The sequence below is a fragment of the Hyla sarda genome, chromosome 2 (genome assembly GCF_029499605.1).
Source record: "Hyla sarda isolate aHylSar1 chromosome 2, aHylSar1.hap1, whole genome shotgun sequence".
Classification (NCBI taxonomy): domain Eukaryota; kingdom Metazoa; phylum Chordata; class Amphibia; order Anura; family Hylidae; genus Hyla; species Hyla sarda.
This window is the reverse complement of record NC_079190.1, coordinates 371,384,154-371,405,492: the sequence shown is the minus strand read 5'-3', so window position 1 is coordinate 371,405,492 and position 21,339 is coordinate 371,384,154. Positions and strand designations below refer to the sequence as shown.

At 47.0% G+C, this 21,339-nt stretch overlaps 1 protein-coding gene across 2 annotated transcripts in view; it reads right to left on the bottom strand.

Moving 5' to 3' along the window:
* The window catches only part of PITPNM3 (PITPNM family member 3), a 735,635-nt gene extending 715,521 nt beyond the window's left edge, over nucleotides 1-20,114 (bottom strand). Inside the window, exon 1 of one of the 2 annotated variants that reach the window (XM_056558420.1) lies at nucleotides 19,595-20,114. Coding sequence is in view for 1 of the 2 variants with exons in the window: in XM_056558419.1 (XP_056414394.1) it covers nucleotides 19,595-19,628 (34 nt within the window). In the remaining variant the exon portion in view is untranslated. The remainder of the gene's footprint in view (nucleotides 1-19,594) is intronic. The other variant, XM_056558419.1, reaches the window with a different exon arrangement.
* Between the last annotated feature and the right edge of the window lie 1,225 nt (nucleotides 20,115-21,339).

The following is a 21,339-nucleotide window of genomic DNA, read 5'->3' as shown; positions in this document are numbered from 1 at the left end:
ATCTTTTTGACCCCTATAACTTTTTTATTTTTCCCCATACGGGCCGGTATGAGGGGCCGTGTTCTGAAGTTTTTATCAGTACCATTTTTGCATTGATCAGACTTTTTGATCACTTTTTATAAATTTTTTTATGATATAAAAAGTAACAAAAAATACGCTATTTTGGACTTTGGAATTTTTTTTTTATGTGTATGCCATTGACCGTGCGGTTTAATTAATGACATATTTTTATATTTTGGACATTTACGCACGCGGGTATACCACATATGTTTATTTTTATTTACACTGTTTTTTTTTATGGGAAAAGGGGGGGTGATTCAAACTTTTATTAGGGAAGGGGTTAAAGGACCTTTGTTTTTTTTCACTTTTTTTTTTGCAGTGTTATAGCTCCCGTAGGGAGCTATAGCACTGCACACACTGATCAGACGCGACGGAGCAAGGAAGGGGAACTCCACTCACGTCCTAGCTGATGGAGACATCGCGATTTTATCGCAATAGTCCCGATCAGCCCGAATGAGCTGCCGGGAAGCGTTTACTTTCATTTTCAGTGCGGCGGTCAACTTTGATCTCCGCGTCTGAAGGGTTAATAGCCCACGGCACAACAATCGGTGCCGCGCGCTGTTAGCCCAGGGTCCTGGCTATGAATAGCAGCTGGGACCAACCCGGTGTGATCCCGTTTTAAACACCGGGACCGGGCGCAGGGAGTACAGGTACGCCCTGCGTCCTTGAGAGGTTAAATTGCACCAAATTTTCAAAAGTCTGCACCAACAAAAACAGTCCTTAAAAGACACACTGGGGGAGATTTATCAAAACCTGTACAAAGTAAAAGTTGTCCAGTTGCCCTTAGCAACCAATCAGATCGCTTCTTTCATTTTGCAGAGGCCTTGTTGAAAATGAAAGAAGCGATTTGATTGGTTGCTATGGGCAACTGGGCAACTTTTCCTCTGGACGGGTTTTGATAAATCTCCCCCACAGCGTAAACAGTGCCAGTTTTTTATACAGTCATTGTTAAAAATCTGGGTCAATCTTAGACTGCCTAGTCTAAATAAACTAAGCACGTTTTTGAATATGTCTCCCTAAATAAAAAATAGTAATAGCATGCTACTGTTAATATTTCCAAATAGATTTTTTTGGGGGCCCCACTTGCATTGGGCCCACTAATGTGTAAAAATGGCCATGCCCTGATGTAACATAGAGAACGCTTACGAATTCCAAGAATGATTATACTAGTCTAAACTTTCTTGGCAAATTTCACAACCCTCCATCCACCCTTCAGTCAATTTAAATCTGATCACACAGTCAACATAAATATTCACTTGGCAATGGTATGCTACCGCTTTACAAACTCCAATATAGGCAAGAATACTGCTACACAGTTTTCTAAAATGAAACCATATTGGGCATTTGTGGGACATCCTCAAATGGAAGGTGGGGGCAGGGCCGGATTATCATTGGAGCTTTTGGAGCTCCTGCTTCGGGCCCCACATGGCCAGGAAAGAAAGGGGGCCCATTCCCTCTGCATCATGCAGGTCCTGATCGGCAGTCACTAAAAAACAGGGATCTCCACACAGAACATTTTGGCAGTGACTGCCCCATCAGGACCTGCTTTGTAACTTCTGAATGCTGGAGGGGATGATTTATTTGAGGACCTGTGGTGATGTCATGATCATGTGACTTGGGGGCGGTCCTAAAGTTCCTGGAGCAGCCAGGAGAGTAGTGTGGAGAGTTCTTCCTGCAATCTGTTGGTGAGAAGTCACTGTATACAGCAGTGTTTCCCAACCAGGGTCCCTCCAAGTATTGCAAAACTACAACTCCCAGCTGGGAGTTGTAGTTTTGCAACATCTGGAGGCTAATGAGGTTACTGTGTACATACATTACTTACCATGTACTGATCCTGAGTTATATCCTGTATTATACCCCGTGCTGCACTCACTATTCTGCTGGTGAGGTCACTGTGTGCATACATTACATTACTTATCCTGTACTGATTCTGAGTTATATCCTGTATTATGCTCCAGAGCTGTACTCACTATTCTGCTGGTGAGGTCACTGTGTACACACATTACATTACTTATCCTGTACTGATCCTGAGTTATATCCTGCATTATACTCCAGAGCTGTACTCACTATTCTGCTGGTGAGGTCACTGTACATATATTACATTAATTGTCCTGTTCTGATCCTGAGTTATATCCTGTATTATACTCCAGAGCTGTACTCACTATTCTGCTGGTGGGGTCACTGTACATACATTACATTACTTATCCTGTATTATACCCCAGAGCTGTACTCACTATTCTGCTTGTGAGGCCTTATCCTGTACTGATCCCGAGTTATATCCTGTATTATACTCCAGAGCTGTACTCACTATTCTGCTGGTGAGGTCACTGTGTACATACATTACATTACTTGTTGGGGGTTGATGTCAGTGAGCACTTAGTGATGATATTGGAGGTGATATCACCAGTGAAGTTATGGGGTGATATTTCTGCACTCAGTGGTGATGTCGGGGGATGATGTCAGTGAGCACTCAGTGGTGATATCAGGGGATGATGTCAGTGAGCACTCAGTGGTGATGTCGGGGGATGATGTAAGTGAGCACTCAGTGGTGATGTCGGGGGATGATGTCAGTGAGCACTCAGTGGTGATGTCGGGGGATGATGTCAGTGAGCACTCAGTGGTGATGTCGGGGGATAATGTCAGTGAGCACTCAGTGGTGATGTCGGGGGATGATGTCAGTGAGCACTCAGTGGTGATGTCGGGGGATGATGTCAGTGAGCACTCAGTGGTGATGTCGGGGGAGGATGTAAATGAGCACTCAGTGGTGATGTCGGGGGATGATGTCAGTGAGCACTCAGTGGTGATGTCGGGGGATGATGTCAGTGAGCACTCAGTGGTGATGTCGGGGGATGATGTAAGTGAGCACTCAGTGGTGATGTCGGGGGATGATGTAAGTGAGCACTCAGTGGTGATGTCGGGGGATGATGTCAGTGAGCACTCAGTGGTGATGTCGGGGGATGATGTCAGTGAGCACTCAGTGGTGATGTCGGGGGATGATGTCAGTGAGCACTCAGTGGTGATGTCGGGGGATGATGTCAGTGAGCACTCAGTGGTGATGTCGGGGGATGATGTCAGTGAGCACTCAGTGGTGATGTCGGGGGATGATGTCAGTGAGCACTCAGTGGTGATGTCGGGGGATGATGTCAGTGAGCACTCAGTGGTGATGTCGGGGGATGATGTAAGTGAGCACTCAGTGGTGATGTCAGGGGATGATGTAAGTGAGCACTCAGTGGTGATGTCGGGGGATGATGTAAGTGAGCACTCAGTGGTGATGTCGGGGGATGATGTCAGTGAGCACTCAGTGGTGATGTCGGGGGATGATGTCAGTGAGCACTCAGTGGTGATGTCGGGGGATGATGTCAGTGAGCACTCAGTGGTGATGTCGGGGGATGATGTAAGTGAGCACTCAGTGGTGATGTCGGGGGATGATGTCAGTGAGCACTCAGGGGTGATGTCGGGGGATGATGTCAGTGAGCACTCAGGGGTGATGTCGGGGGATGATGTCAGTGAGCACTCAGTGGTGATGTCGGGGGATGATGTAAGTGAGCACTCAGTGGTGATGTCGGGGGATGATGTCAGTGAGCACTCAGGGGTGATGTCGGGGGATGATGTAAGTGAGCACTCAGTGGTGATGTCGGGGGATGATGTCAGTGAGCACTCAGTGGTGATGTCGGGGGATGATGTCAGTGAGTACTCAGTGGTGATGTTGGGGGATGATGTAAGTGAGCACTCAGTGGTGATGTCGGGGGATGATGTAAGTGAGCACTCAGTGGTGATGTCGGGGGATGATGTCAGTGAGCACTCAGTGGTGAGATTAGGAGAGGACAGTGAATGGTGTAAATGTAAAAAAAAAGTCTAGAATTGCTGCTTTTTGGTCACATCATATACCATAAAAAATGTATAAAAGCAATCAAAAATTCACATCTAAAAAAAAAAAGATGCCAATAAAACTACAGATCATGGCACAAAAAATGATCCCTCTTATAGCCTTGTATGCGGAAAAATAAAAGTGTTACAGGGTTCAGAATAGGAAAATTTTAAGCATGTTAATTTTCTCACAAAAAGTAGCAAAATATAACAAAACCTATATTAATTGGGTATCGTTGTAATCATATGGGCCTACAGAATGAAGATAATGTGTAATTTTAATCGTAAAATATATTGCACACCCCAAAAAACTTTCGAAAATTGCGTTATTTTGCTATATTTTCTTTATAAATTGAAAAATGTATTTATTGTATGTGGGCAGGGCATCTATATGGGTGTGGGTGCATGGGGGGCCCCATGAGTTGTCAGTCCACCCCTGCTAGCCGGCAACAAGTCTTAGTGGGAGGGGGGACTGTCTAAGGGGTGTTGTTTGGGGGCAGCATCATACTGAAGTGCTTTGTCTTCTGAAGAGCGCAAGCTCTGTAACATCCACCAATTCCATCATCATGGAGGAGTGGAAGAGGACTCCAGTGGTAACCTCTAAAGCTCTGGTGAACTCCATGCCCAAGAGGCTTAAGGCAGTGATGAAAAATAATGGTGGCCCCACAAAATATTGACATTTACTGTGCACTTACTACTTTACATTGTAGCAGAAAGGTATTTCTTCAGTTTTGTATATTTTTGCACAAGTTCGGTAATCTTTGTGTGGTGTCCCAGCACCAAAGGCTGTCCTGTGGCTTCGGACTTCCTCAGGCAGACCGGCAGCACAGGTGTTGGGCCCATCTATTATTGTTTCTGTTGTGCTCCAGCACTTTGCCAAAAGTTTAATATATTTTCATAGGTATCATGCTATATATTATTTCTATACCCTGCTTGTCAATGCGAACCCCTAAATTCTTGGCCATGTAGTGTAGTGGGGGAGGAGTTGCCCCAGTTCAGTGCTAGTCACTGTTGAAAGCAGAGCACACGTGTGGTAAAGGTGTGAGGTGTGTGGAGAAGCTCTAAGGGAAGGCCCAGAACAAATCTGGGACTTGTGGTGCTTTCACCAAACTTATCCGGTCATTCTGCAAGGATCCCCCGCACATAGGAAATTCATGCCTGGCAGAGGAAGCTACAGAACGTTTGTTACGCCTAGCGCTCCGGGTCCCCGCTCCTCCCCGGAGCGCTCACGGCGTCTTTCTCCCTGCAGCTCCCCGGTCAGTCCCGCTGACCGGGAGCGCTGCTCTGTCATGGCCGTTGGGGATGCGATTCGCACAGCGGGACGCGCCCGCTCGCGAATCGCATCCCAGGTCACTTACCCGTTCCCGTCCCCTGCTGTCATGTGCTGGCGCGCGCGGCTCCGCTCTCTAGGGCGCGCGCGCGCCAGCTCCCTGAGACTTAAAGGGCCAGTGCACCAATGATTGGTGCCTGGTCCAATTAGCTTAATTGGTTCCCACCTGTTCCCTGGCTATATCTAGTCTCCTCCCTTGCACTCCCTTGCTGGATCTTGTTGCCTTAGTGCCAGTGAAAGCGTTCTTTGTGTGTTTATATCCTGTGTACCAGTACCTTTGCTATCTCCCTTGACTACGAACCTTGCCGCCTGCCCCCGACCTTCTGCTACGTCCGACCTTGCTACTTCTTACTCCCTTGTACCTCGCCTATCTTCTGTATCTTCAGCAGCCAGAGAGGTGAGCCGTTGCTAGTGGATACGACCTGGTCACTACCGCCGCAGCAAGACCATCCCGCTTTGCGGCGGGCTCTGGTGAAAACCTGTAGTGTCTTAGAACCGGTCCACTAGCACGGTCCTCGCTATCCCTCTCTGGCACAGAGGATCCACCTCCTGCCAGCCGGCATCGTGACAGTAGATCCGGCCATGGATCCCGCTGAAGTTCCTCTGCCAGTGGTCGCTGACCTCCCTACGCTGGTCGCCCAGCAAGCTCGTCAGATCGCCCAGCAGTCGCAACAGATAGCGCAACAAGATCACCAGCTGTCGTACTTGACCACCATGACACAGCAACTCCAGTCACAACTACAGCAAGTACAGTCGCAGCTACAGCAGCAACAATCATCTCCTCCGCCAGCTCCAGCACCCCTTCCGCGGCGAGTGGCCGCTCCTAGCCTCCGCCTGTCCTTGCCGGACAAATTTAATGGGGACTCTAAGTTTTGCCGTGGCTTTCTTTCGCAATGTTCCTTGCACTTAGAGATGATGTCGGATCAGTTTCCTACTGAAAGGTCTAAGGTGGCTTTCGTAGTCAGCCTTCTGTCTGGAAAAGCCCTGTCATGGGCCACACCGCTCTGGGACCGCGATGACCCCGTCACTGCCTCTGTACACTCCTTCTTCTCGGAAATTCGAAGCGTCTTTGAGGAACCTGCCCGAGCCTCTTCTGCTGAGACTGCCCTGCTGAACCTGGTCCAGGGTAATTCCTCCGTTGGCGAGTACGCCATACAATTCCGTACTCTTGCTTCTGAACTATCCTGGAATAATGAGGCTCTCTGCGCGACCTTTAAAAAAGGCCTATCCAGCAACATTAAAGATGTTCTGGCCGCACGAGAGACTCCTGCTAACCTGCATGAACTCATTCATCTAGCCACTCGCATTGACATGCGTTTTTCTGAGAGGCATCAAGAGCTCCGCCAGGAAAAAGACTTAGATCTCTGGACACCTCTCCCACAGTCTCCACTGCAATCTGCGCCTAGGCCTCCCGCCGAGGAGGCCATGCAAGTGGATCGGTCTCGCCTGACCCTGGAAGAGAGGAATCGCCGCAAGGAAGGGAATCTTTGTCTATACTGTGCCAGTACTGAACATTTTTTGGTGGATTGCCCAATCCGTCCTCCACGTCTGGGAAACGCACGCTCGCACCCAGCTCTCGTGGGTGTGGCGTCTCTTGATGCCAAGTCGGCTTCTCCACGTTTCACGGTACCTGTTCGGATTTCCATTTCAGCCAGCTCTCCCCTCTCAGCCGTGGCCTGCCTGGACTCTGGAGCTTCTGGGAATTTTATTCGGGAATCCTTAGTGAATAAATTCCGCATTCCGGTGACCCGTCTTGTCAAGCCACTCCACGTTTCCGCGGTCAACGGAGCCAGGTTGGATTGTACCATATGCTTCCGCACGGAGCCCCTTCTAATGAGCATCGGATCTCATCACGAGAGGATTGAACTTTTGGTCCTCCCCAATTGCACCTCGGAAATTCTCCTTGGACTTCCCTGGCTTCAACTTCATTCCCCAACCCTGGATTGGTCCACTGGGGAGATCAAGAGTTGGGGGCCCTCTTGTTCCAAGGACTGTCTAAGACCGGTTCCCAGTAACCCTTCCCGTGACTCTGTGGTTCCCTCAGTATCCGGTCCCCCTAAGGTCATTAAGGACTCTGCCTGCCACAGGAAATGCCCTTCCCCCCCTCCCAGTTCCATCAGGCAAGCTTCTGTGTCCCCTCATGGCCCTCGTCCTGGTGTCACACTGCCCCGTGCCAGGTCTCGCCCTCTGCCCTCTCTCCCCATTCCCACTCCTGCGGTTCTGCCTGCCGTTGAGGAATCCCTCCATCCTTTCCCGGTGTCCTCATCCCAGGGGAGGCAGTTACCCGATAAAGAGAAGGGGAGACCTAAGGGGGGGGGTACTGTTACGCCTAGCGCTCCGGGTCCCCGCTCCTCCCCGGAGCGCTCACGGCGTCTTTCTCCCTGCAGCTCCCCGGTCAGTCCCGCTGACCGGGAGCGCTGCTCTGTCATGGCCATTGGGGATGCGATTCGCACAGCGGGACGCGCCCGCTCGCGAATCGCATCCCAGGTCACTTACCCGTTCCCGTCCCCTGCTGTCATGTGCTGGCGCGCGCGGCTCCGCTCTCTAGGGCGCGCGCGCGCCAGCTCCCTGAGACTTAAAGGGCCAGTGCACCAATGATTGGTGCCTGGTCCAATTAGCTTAATTGGTTCCCACCTGTTCCCTGGCTATATCTAGTCTCCTCCCTTGCACTCCCTTGCCGGATCTTGTTGCCTTAGTGCCAGTGAAAGCGTTCTTTGTGTGTTTATATCCTGTGTACCAGTACCTTTGCTATCTCCCTTGACTACGAACCTTGCCGCCTGCCCCCGACCTTCTGCTACGTCCGACCTTGCTACTTCTTACTCCCTTGTACCTCGCCTATCTTCTGTATCTTCAGCAGCCAGAGAGGTGAGCCGTTGCTAGTGGATACGACCTGGTCACTACCGCCGCAGCAAGACCATCCCGCTTTGCGGCGGGCTCTGGTGAAAACCTGTAGTGTCTTAGAACCGGTCCACTAGCACGGTCCTCGCTATCCCTCTCTGGCACAGAGGATCCACCTCCTGCCAGCCGGCATCGTGACAACGTTGACAGAACTCTAGCTACTTGGATCAATCTTCAATCCTTTCTCAAGTCAGTATTAATCAGTTTGGTGAAAGCACCACAAGTCCCAGCAAGGCAAACGGGCTCCCAAGGGGTTACGCTGCATCCTCTCACCCAAACCCAAGCTGCCAGTGTAATACCATCTGCATCATGCTCAGTAAAGACAGTCAACCGTAACCTGACGTCGGAATGTTCCTTTACTCCCCGTGTCTGTCCCAGTAGAAGCTGTCTCCAACCATGGACCGTGTAGAGGCTAACGGTGCCCTGGCACCATGAATTGATAAGGTATTTCCTAGCACCCCTGTGGCTACCACATCTGCAGTATCCCCCAACTTTCCCTCCCTTTCTGTTAGTCCCAACTGCTGAGCTGCCTGTTAAGAGCATGGAGCAGGGAGGGACAGTTAACCCATAACTACCTTGCATCTTCCTGTGGTGCTATGTACACATGGGGCAGCACAGTCTTGGTCACTGCTCTACTCCATCTACTACAGAGCCATCTGTAGACCTTGGTAGAGACAAAAGTGATGTGTGACAAGAGGTGTTTACACTGACAATTGGGAGAGGTGGGCTGATGAAATCACATGACTCACTCTCAACTCCTTACTAAAAGTGAGGCCTGCCACAGGCTAGCCGAGCCATGGCTGATAATTATGATATGACTCCTATAGCCATGCTCTGTTTTAAAAAAAAAAAAGTAAGTGGTTTAAGAACTTCTAGCCTGGGTAGCCCCTAAACTGCCCACATTTTTATTTGCCACTGGTTATCAGATACCCCTGTTAACTAATTTTGCTAACGATTATTCAATCAGTCAATTATGGGCTTTATTACATGGCACATATATTACCCGAACAGGTCAACATTGCTCTTTGTAATATGGTGAGAGATCAGCTGACTAGAAAACTCTTCTGATCTGCTAAAAAATCATTGTTCATCGGCTGCTCATATTCCTGTGTAATAGGTGATGTGTAATGAGGCAAAGAGTCACACGAATGATCTAGCAATCATTTGAGCAGCCCTCCACGCCTGGTGGTCAAGCCTCATAATAGGCAGTTTAAACTCCGATCTATGAGATTAACGCTTGTTTAGTCTGCGTATTGGGCCATGTAATAACACTTTGTGTGCTGGGGTTTTGATTTGCCATCTTACTTCCACTAAAGAAACACTTCACAAAATGTAGTTGAATCATCAGACAACATTTATAACCAGGTAGAGGATTTCCGCTCCGTACAAGGAGACTGTTGACCCCTGTACGAAGTGGTGACCAACAAGCCCCCTTCATGTATCTCACAAATACTGTATCTCTGGCTCTCCCATAGATATATGCAGGGTGCATATGGAGTGGCCACCATTTCGTGCGGTGGTCGACAATCTCCTTGCAGAGCGGAGTTTGCTCCATGGAGATTGTGGGGGTCCCAGCAGTCGGACCCCTCACAATAACACAATTGTCCCCTATCCTTTGGATAGTGCATAAATGTTTTAGCACCACAGTTCTTCATTAAAGGGGTACTCCGCTGCTCAGCGTTTGGAACAAACTGTTTTGAATGTTGGAGCCGGCGCCAGGAGCTCATGATGTCACAGCCTTGCCCCCTCATGACGTCACACTCCGCCCCCTCAATGCAAGGCTATGGGAGGGGGCATGAAGGCTGTAAAGCCCCCTCCCATAGACTTGCATTGAGGGGGCGGGACATGACGGCATGAGGGGGCAGGGCTATGACGTTACAAGCTCCCGGCTCCGGCTCCAGCTTTCAGAACAGTTTGTTCCAAATGCTGAGCAGCGGAGTGCCCCTTCAAGGGGGAGAAAAAAATTGCAGGGCTTCTTTAAGATACAAAGAGGGCAGAGCTGTCAGACTGCATTTTCCCATTCCAAAACCATAGATATGAACAGGGACGGTTTTAGGCTTAGCGTGGCCTTGGGAAAAATCTAAAGTGGGGCCTCAAAAGTCATAATAGTGCACTAACCAGATTTGCACATTTTTGGTCACTTCAAATACCATTAAAAAAAAAAATCTAAAAAGCAATTGAAAAGTTCCATCCAAACAAAAATGGTACCGATAGCTACAAATCACAGCACAAAAAATGACCCTCATACATCCCCATATACAGAAAAATAAAAGAGTTATAGGGATCAAAATAGTACAATTTTATATTTTTGTATTGTTCCCCCACATTAGGTTGGAAGTATAGTTCCCCCACATTAGGTTGGCAGTATAGTTCCCCCACATTAGGCTGGCAGTATAGTTCCCCCACATTAAGTTGTAGGTATAGTTCCCCCACATTAGGCTGGCATTATAGTTCCTCCACATTAGGCTGGCAGTATAATTCCCCCACATTAGGTTGCAGTTCCCCCACAGTAGGTTGGCAGTATAGTTCCCCCCACATTAGTTTGTAGTCCCCCCACAGTAGGTAGGCAGTATAGTTCCCCCACATTAGGTTGTAGTTCCCCCACATTAGGCTGGCAGTATAGTTCCCCAACATTAGGTTGGCATTATGTTCCCCCACATTAGGTAGGCAGTATATTCCCCCACAGTAGGCTTGCAGTATAGTTCCTCCACATTAGGTTGTAGTTCCCCCACATTAGGTTGGCAGTATAGTTCCTCCACATTAGGTTGTAGTTCCCCCACATTAGGTAGACAGTATAGTTCCCCCACATTAGGTTATAGTTCCCCCTACATTAGGCTGGCAGTATAGTTCCCCCACATTAGGCTGGCAGTATAGTTCCCCCACATTAGGTTGTAGTTCCCCACATTAAGTTTGCAGTATAGTTCCCCCACATTAGGTTGTAGTTCTCCAACATTGGTCTGGCAGTATAGTCCCACCACATTAGGTTGTCAGCATAGCTCCCCCACATTAGGTTGGCAGTTTAGTTCCCCCACATTTGGTTGTAGTTCCCCAACAGTAGGTTGGCAGTATAGTTACCCCACATTAGGTTGTAGTTCCCCCACATTAAGTTGGCAGTATAGTTCCCCCACATTAGGTTGGCAGTATAGTTCCCCCACAGACATAAAGCCTTCAGCCATATACATTGTATGGCTGGAGGCTGGATGTCTGTGTACTGCCCCACTTCAGTGCTCCGTCCACCGCTCCTCCGGTCAGGGGTCATGATTTACTGCTCTGGCCTATCGGCCACAGCAGTAGGTCCCAGGACCGGAGGAGCGGTGGTCGGAGCATCGAAGCTGGCGTGCAGCTGGTAACTTACCATTCCACCAGCGCGCGTCCTCCTCGATGCTCCGCTCCTCAGTTCCTATGGGCGCACACACGAGACGTCATTGACGTCCCTGCGTGCGCTACCTCCCGGCGGCCCCTGTGTTTTTAAAGTTAATGCGGGGCTGCAGAGAGGTATCTGGGACATCCTTGTGTGCCAAAAAGACTTATGGGACACAGGGATGTCTTGAATGCGATGGGGGCTACCTGCGGGCTGCTCAGTGGCGGCCCCCTGGGGGATGGGGGCCCTGGGCAATTGCCCAGTTTGCCCCACCTTAATGCCGGCCCTGGATATGAACGTGTAGATGAATAGCGCGCACACATAGTCCTTTTAAAATTATTCCTACAAAAAAGAAAATCTCCTTGATGTGCTACTAATTCTAGATGTGAGCATGTGTATGTCTATGGATTTTTAAGCAATGAGTGATGCAAGGATATATTTTCACAAATAAAACATTCTTATTTTATGCTTTCACATATGCAGATTGTAATTCTGCTTGTATCACCATCACTGTGACTACGCTTCTACTTTATCATATATATTATTATTTTATGTATTTTGTTTTACATCGTACTTGCTGTGAAAGTTGTTTAATTTTGTAAGTCATCAGCAAGGCAAAAGCCGATTGTTCCTCCAACTTTCCTGCTGAATAGATTTGCATTGGATAGACTGCTGACTGTAATCGAGGGCAAATTGCTTGTCTCCCAGTAATGCTCGGCTGCTGATTGATTAGACCATTGTTCTTACCCCTTTTGATGTCTACATAATTGCAAAGTGGTGCAGTATTGATAGACCATGCTTACAATACATACAACTGGGTTCTACGTTTTAGGATTATACTTAGTATTCAGGAGGTAATTAGGACAATCAGCCGAGACCTGCACAGGGAGACTTACTATATAGAACAGTTTGATTACTACCAAACTTATCAGGGAGGCCTTATACTCTACTATAGTACCATGGGCACTCTGCATGCTGCCATACGGTGCTCCATGTGATGCTGTATTACAGGATTCACAATTTCTTTGTGCTTCAATATAAAATCTGGGATATGAAAAGGAAGGCCTTCCCAAATCTTGGATTCAGCAGGACAATTCTTGATTACAGGTGCTGTCCCCGGCAGTCAACCACATGTCTGAAGCCACTCCATGTCCTACATAATGCATCCTACATTACTGCCAGGGTCTTCACTTCACTGTATAAGCACTGGGTCAACTATCTTCTATACTGGCAAGGTGCCATTTCAGTGTTGAAGACAGCAGGTGTCAGGAGAAGACTTACTCCCATCATCCAGGACAGATTAGATCCTGAAGAGCCAATGGGAAGTTCTTGGACTTGGGCAGCGATTAGGAACGGAGATCATATGCCACAACCATTAAAAAGTACCTGCCACCAAATAAACTTTTCTATACTAACTCAGGATATGTTCACTAACTACTCCTAACACCCTTACAGCCCTTAAAAAAATTCAGAGCTTTAAAAAGCTGTGTATCATACACTTCTTCTTACTCACATAGTGCAATTTCCCAGCAGGAGAAAGTGGGCGTTTCCAAGCAGGCATGACATCATTGAAGCGTGCTGGGGGACTACTCCCACCATCAAATGGTTGCAGTGCTGTGATGAATAGAAGACCTCAGACTCTGTGCATGTTTCAGTCGGTGTTGCTATCAGTGAGGCTCTCCTGCAGGTTTCAGTCTGTGCAGCTTTCCGTGAGAATCTGTGGAGCTTTCACTTTCTGTGAAGCTGTCAATCAAGCTCAGTGCCGCCAGAAGCACTTCTTGAGTTTGGACTCCTGCCAGGCCGGGAGGAGACCGAACTCATTGTAATAATTGTGGCAGGGAACAGAACAGAGCCACCAAGTGGCTGTTTTTATATTACATTTTAAACATATTTATAAAATCCATAAGAACAGAGAAACAGAGCACTCACCATACAATTGGATGCTTCAGTGAAGGGTTTATTTGTAGATCCTCATAACATCAAGTGCTGTGTAGATGAGAATCGGTGTAGGGGTGTCTCGTACAGCAACGGTGCCGTTTTGCGCAACTGGCCCACTTGAAGCACAGCCAGTGCGCGAAACGGCACCGTTGCCCTACGAGACACCACTGCACCGATTCTCGTCTGCACAGCACTTGATGTTATGAGGGTCTACAAATAAACCCTTCACTGAAGCATCCAATCGTATGGTGAGTGCCCTGTTTTTCTGTTCTTATGGATTTTACTTGTGGACTGCCATCCTTTATACAGTGAGCACAGCCCGGTTTTCCAGGAAGGGGAGATCTATATACCTGCACTAGCGTCCTTATACAGGTGCCCTAATTAAAGCAGTGCCTAGTGAATCTATGTTGGTGGATTTAAACAGATTTATGTTGATAATTTTCAAAGCAAGTGAATGGGAAAGTGTCAGCTAATTACTTAAGGAACACTATATTAAAAGTTTATTTGGTGACAAGTACTCTTTAAGTATGCATGCCTCCCATCCTAGTACAGCACATACACACCGCTGTCACGATGCCGGCTGGCAGGAGGTGGATCCTCTGTGCCAGAGAGGGATTGGCGTGGACCGTGCTAGTGGACCGGTTCTAAGTCACTACTGGTATTCACCAGAGCCCGCCGCAAAGCGGGATGGTCTTGCTGCGGCGGTAGTGACCAGGTCGTATCCACTAGCAACGGCTCAACCTCTCTGACTGCTGAAGATAGGCGCGGTACAAGGGAGTAGACAGAAGCAAGGTCGGACGTAGCAGAAGGTCGGGGCAGGCAGCAAGGATCGTAGTCAGGGGCAACGGCAGGAGGTCTGGAACACAGGCTAGGAACACACAAGGGAACGCTTTCACTGGCACAATGGCAACAAGATCCGGCGAGGGAGTGCAGGGGAAGTGAGGTATACATAGGGAGTGCACAGGTGAACACACTGATTAGAACCACTGCGCCAATCAGCGGCGCAGTGGCCCTTTAAATCGCAGAGACCCGGCGCGCGCGCGCCCTAGGGAGCGGGGCCGCGCGCGCCGGGACAGGACCGACGGAGAGCGAGTCAGGTACGGGAGCCGGGGTGCGCATCGCGAGCGGGCGCCACCCGCATCGCGAATCGCATCCCGGCTGGAGGCGGTATCGCAGCGCACCCGGTCAGTGGATCTGACCGGGGCGCTGCGGGAGCGAGAGTGTAGCGAGCGCTCCAGGGAGGAGCGGGAACCCGGAGCGCTCGGCGTAACAACCGCACACTGCAGAATCCTGTCCCTGCCCATTATTCGGAGTATCTAGACCAGTGTTTCGAGGGTGCCTCTAGATGTTGCAAAAATACAATTCCCAGCATACATGGACAGCCTTTGGCTGTCTGGGCATGTTGGGAGTTGTAGTTTTGCAGCAGCTGGAGGTACCCCGCTTCAGAAACACCGATCTAGACCATCAGGTGTTCTAGAAAGGGGGGGTGGGGATCTTCATACATTAAAAAAAAATATGTGATGAGCACAGGTCCTCTTTAAAGGAGAACTCCAGAATATAAAAATTGTCCCCCATACTGCCGGCAGTAAAAAAATAAAGATGTACATACCTTCCTCCGCTCCCCCGGGGCCTCTGGTAACTGGCTGCGGTCTCCGCCGCGATCCTCTTCCTGGATTCTGGTGGTCGGCGAGTCATACTGCACTCAGCCAATCACCGGCCGCAGTGAAGTCCTGACTCGGCCAGCGATAGGCTGAGTGGCAGTGTGACGTTTTCGGCCCCGGCAGCAGGTGCCGGTGTAGTGAAGACTTTTGTGTCTTGAAGCGTTCTCACACTGCCGCTCAACCTATCACCGGCCAAGCCGGGACTTCACTGCAGCCAGTGATTGACTGAGCGTAATATGACTCACCGATCACCAGCCACCAGGAAGAGAATCGTGGCGGAGACCGGAGCCAGTTACCGGAGGCCCCGGGGGAGCGGAGGAAGGTATGTACAGCTTTATTTTTGTACTGCCGGCAGTATGGGGGATAATTTTATATTCTGGAGTTCTCCTTTAGCACGATTGACTGATGTAGACCAATGAAGTGTAGCTTTTTTTTTCTTGTGGCTGGAACTAATATAAGTGACAGTTCCTATTAATTTAATGTACAGCTGACATACATTCGCAAGACCAGCGGAAAATTGTTTAAACATAGGACTTTTACATGCACAATCCTTACGCCATGTTTGATATGTTCGTAACTCACACCCCAGGATAAATAATGTCCCAAAATAAATGATTTCGAAGGAGTGTAAGCTGTCTTCTCTATTCTTCCCAGAGGTGATGCCTGCAGCAAAGCTATTAAGGCAGCTTTTCTGTAGGGTGTGAAGAGTGAACTTAGACTGACAAGGATGGACATTCAGAGTCACAGTGAGTAAACGATGGAGAGATGCACTCACTATGACTGACATGGAGAAAAAAATAGCAAGAATTGCAAGCAGATAGTGTCCTAAATAAGGAAAAGCTCATCTTCCCAGCTGGTTGTCTCTGAAGTCCCGCCGTGCCAATACATTACAGGCCATTATATGTTATACTGTAAATGCAGTCATAAATGGTAGACACTAAATGTGTTTAGCTTTGAGCCATTGAATACTGGATGTCTGGAACATAAAGCAAGATCGATGCTTCAAGTCGAGAGAGAAAATAAAAAAATAAAAAATATGTGACCCAGCTATGAGTTAATATTCAGGATTCATAAATATGGTCACATGTTTCCTAGGTAAGTCCATGTAAAAATTTTTATTTTTATTTTGTTTGCATGTAATTTTAGACTTAAACATTCATAAAGCACCTGTTATTGAAGCATGAGACTGAATGGTACGTATAATGCATAATATAACAGGGATGAATGGAGGGTTTCGGAACACTAAGTGAACAACAACGGGATAAGCTCTGATGATGTATTCCTGCTTGTTACAGCCTAATCTGTGCATGTAGTCATTAAATGAAAAATGTCTGGCGAAACAATTCACTATGCCTAATTCTGAAAGTCTAGATTTCGTATGGGAGTTCTTACAGTCCATAAACAATCCTATTCACCCATGTAAATCAGTTCCCATCTTGTCAAATGTTTAAATATATATTGTCTATTCCCTAAAGATAACACCAACTAATTACAAAGCAGCTATCAAGACTATTTGCCTCCAGATTCTACTGGTATATAATGGGGCAGAATAAAGATGGAGGGATGAGGTTTCTAGATTTGTTCACATAGAAAATGCAGTGCTTTCTGCAGGCATCAGGTATATAGAGTTGGAGATGCCGAGCAGACTGATAAATAGTTTTGTAGGGAAAGATGCAGTATAACTAAATTTATTCATGGAAATCCCTGCTTTTTAGGACATTTCAAGGAGTCCAGTAGGCGGTCCTTGTTAGTGCTGGCATGTAAACTCTGTTTAGGACTGCCCACTGGGCACCTAATGTCAGAAAAAGGAAGGATCACACACCGAGGTTTTCTTATGAGGAACCAATGTAAGGACTAATCCGTTCCCGAAACATGTTGTCTATTTTTGTGCAATAAACTATTTACGCCTTTCAAAAATACTTTGGTGTGTGGCACTTCCATATATATACAAATCTTCTTTCATTTTGGATATCCTTTGCCTGGGTCAGACTAGAAAGCAGAGGGGGCTGCAACCCCCCTTATTCATTTTCCAAGAACTTTAAGGGGTATTCCAGTTAAAAAAAAAAAAAAAAAAACATTTTTTTTCATATCAACATGCTCCAGAGAGTTAAAAAGACTACTTCTATTAAAAAATCTTAATCCTTCCAGTACTTATCAGCTGCTGAAGATGAGTTTTTCTTTCCTGTTTGACAACAGTGCTCTATGCTGACACCTCTGTCTGTCTCAGGATCTGTTCAGAGTAGGAGCAAATCCCCATAGCAAACATATCCTTGCTCTGAACAGTTCCTGAGACAGACAGAGATGTCAGCAGAGACCACTGTTGTTAGACAGAAGAGAACAACTCAACTTCAGCAGCTGATAAGTACTGGAAGGATTGAGCTTTTTTTAATAGAAGTAAAATAAAAATCTGTTTAACTTTCTGGAGCCAGTTCATATGAATTTTTTTTTTTTTACTGGAATACCCTTTGAAAGTGGTACTCTGACCCTAGACATCTCATCCCCTATCCAATAGATAGGGGATAAGATGTCTGATGGTGGGGGGGTCCAGCCCGTGGGTCCCCCTGCGATCTCTGGGACCGCACCCCAGCATTCAGAACATTTATGCGGGGTATCGGAAAGCCAAAGGATAGGGGATAAGATGTCTGATTGCAGGGGGTCCAGTCGCTTTGACACTTCGCTATCAGACATCTTATCCCTTAACCTTTGGATAGCGGATAAGATGTCTAGGGGTAGAGTACTCCTTTAAAGATCTTGTCTCTGGTTAAAGGGGTACTCCAGCGCTAAGACATCTTATCCCCTATCCAAAGGATAGGGGATAAGATACCTGATCGCGGGGGTCCCTCTGCTGGGGACCCCCCTGATCTTCTACGCCGCACCCCGTTAGAATCAGCCCCCGGAGCGCGCCTGCTCCGGGTCTGATTACTCGCGATAATGGGGGCAGAGCATGATGTCATTCGGGGGCGGAGCCGTGATGTCACTATGCCCCGTCCCCGTGATCGCGAATAATCAGACCCGGAGCGAGCACGCTCCAGGGGCTGATTCTAAAGGGGTGCGACGTGGAAGATCACGGGAGTCCCCAGTGGCGGGACCCCCGTGATTAAGCATCTTATGCCCTATCCTTTGGATAGGGGATAAGATGTCTTAGCACCGGAGTACCCCTTTAAGCACAACCAGTCCAGGTGAACATAATTCTCACAGTGCATATTGTGTCTTATATTGTCCACCAGGTATCACTCTTTTGGCGCACTGAGCCTCCTCTTGTTAGAGGAGTTAGATTAATAAATTATAAAGTTATACTGAATCTTTTCCCACAAAAACTGTGTCAATCTGCTCAGCTCCTAATGCTCTATAACAAGATACCTGCAGCAAGGGCTGAATTTATAACGTAACAGGGTCCCTTTAAAAGCCTTGATATTCCTGTACATGTAACATGACTAAAGTGAGAGTCTCACCATACCTCTGTATTTCTGACAGCATGTGATGACTTGTACTCTTACACCACCCTCCCTCCAGATAGTAATCCCGTGTAGAAGTTACTTCTGGTAACCTATGACTCTGGGTCTGCATTTTTGAAAAAGAGTTTTTTTCAATGACGTATAAGTCCTATACATTTATTATTTAAGGACTTGTGTAATGTAGCTCACCACGAAGATATGGATGGGGGTTACGCTTTTAGGACTCTGTGTGTAAACAATTCAGATCACGTAACAAAGTTGGTAGAACTGTGGCAGCACAGAGGTAGTCACCAAAAAACCTAACCAACATGTAAAGCAGCGGTCTTCAAACGGTGGCCCTCCCGATGTTGCAAAACTACAACTCACTGCATGCCCGGACAGCCAACGGCTGTCCGGGCATGCAGGGAGTTGTAGTTTTGCAACATCTGGAGGTCCACAAATTTGGAGACCATTGATGTAAAGTAATCAATCCAGTCCAACATATAACTAAGAGGATGACATAATCTTTCAGCACCCTTTCAGTGAGCACCTTCCCGGTCTTCTCCGCGGACCAGGGTGAAGCCGATATCAGGTGGGACGAGAGAGATCATCTGCCAATCAACAGCAACAGGCTCATGTTCCGCATTCCGACACATTAGTTCAATTCCTTCCCGGCTGCCGACGACTTTGTCTCTCACAGCGACAATGTCCTCGGAGCTGAGATGGTCCCACGTAAACTCACACAGGTGACAGACAGGTGACTGTCGCAAGGCTGTGCGAGCTGAGGAGAAACCAAACGACAGTCTAGGACATACGATACCTTTGAACAGGTAACTCAAATAAACAAATGAATAAGACCGGGCGAGCTTTTGCGGCCACTCACGTTTCCTAGTCAAGCGTAGGAGACTTCAGAAGAACAGGCTACCCAGAGGTTAAACTGCAGTTACCGTTCCTGCCATGCCAGTTATCAACCCATGTCACATCGGATTGACTCAAACTGCAACCCAGCAGCAGAACCCCATTCCGGCTTCACTCTCTCTCTTACCTGGTTGTGGAGCCCGAGCCATTTGTGCGTGCATATAGTCTGCTGCTATTCCAGGCTGTCGGTGTCTGCAGGCTTCCCGCAAGATCCCAGAATTTCTTTCCTGCAGCTGATCTCTGGTTGAGATTTCATAGCAGCAAAAGCTGCTATGTGCTTTATTCTAATCCACCCCCCTTTTCCTTATTCGTGCACGGACATTTATTTAGCTTGGCTGCCTCTAGTGGCTCTGAAGAGGCTGAAATCCCTCACAGGCTTTTATTACGGAAGAACAGACATGTACATAAACATAGGTGTCTACCGCTGTCTTATTCTTTTCTTACCTTCACATAACCAGAAGAAATGTTTAATGACATTAGAGCAGCGACAGCCGGAAGCCATTAGGAGATCCCTGAACATTCCTCTGGTCCACAAGATCTATCACCCGGCAACATTTATTAGCTAATGCTACATAATTTAATGGACAGAAAGGACAGATTTCATTAATGAATTGCAAAATTGACGTCATAGGCAAAAGAACTGAGCAAATGACTAGGACATGTAAACCTTCAAATATATAGGAATAAAGGGGGGGATTTATAAAGCTGTTCCCGTTATTTATTTATTGTTTGCTGTAAAAGGGCACAATTTGGCGCAATTTTGTGATTTTGCACAATTTTTTGGCGCCTTTTTTAAATAGACGTTTTCGGAAAAACTGGTTTTGGGTTGCAGGGCTGTGCAGTTGCCCATGCAGTGGACATTATTTATTAACTGCGCAAACATAAAAAAAAAAAGAAGACAGAACCACTTATTTAGAAAGGAGTCTTCTTTTAGAATAGAGTAATCCAAATTCGCTAACAACTAAGCACCAAGCAGGGTTGGGTGAGCAATATATTATTATTAAGACCAATATATTTGGACAGATTAGTACATACAATTTGGACCCGCCAGACAAGCTAGTATTGTTATGCTGTATTAGATTTCCCATTTGGCAACAGCTGGAGACACCACAGCTGTCCTTGTATTTTCTAACAACCAGCTGGAGAGAGTATTCCAGCATTTGGGTTGCTCCGTGAGCCAAATCGCCTTAACCCCTTAAGGACTCAGCCCATTTGGGCCTTAAAGACGCAGACAATTGTATTTTTACATTTTTGTTTTTTCCTCCTCGCCTTCAAAAAATCATAACTCTTTTATATTTTCATCCACAGAATAGTATGAGGGCTTGTTTTTTGCGCGACCAGTTGTCCGTTGTAATCCCATCACTCACTTTACCATAAAATGTATGGCACAACCATAAAAATATTATTTGTGTGGGGAAATTAAAACTGCAATTTTGAAAATTCTGGAAGGTTTTGTTTTCAGGCAGTACAATTTACGATAAAAATGACATGTGTTCTTTATTCTTCGGGTCAATACGATTAAAATGATACCCGTGATTATACACTTTTCTATTACTCTTGCGCTTAAAAAAAATCACAAACTGTTTAACCAAATTAGTACGTTTAAAATCTCCCTATTTTGAAGACCTATAACTTTATCATTTTTCTGTATAAGCGGCGGTATGAGGGCTCATTTTTTGTGCCGTGATCTGTACTTTTTATTGATACCATATTTGCTTATATAAAACTTTTAATACTTTTTTCATAAAATTTTTTGTGAATAAAATGTTATAAAAAAGCCGCTATTTTGGATTATTTTTTTTTTTTTTACGTTCCTGCCGTTCACTGTACGGTATCATTAACATTTTATTTTAATAGATGGGATATTTATGC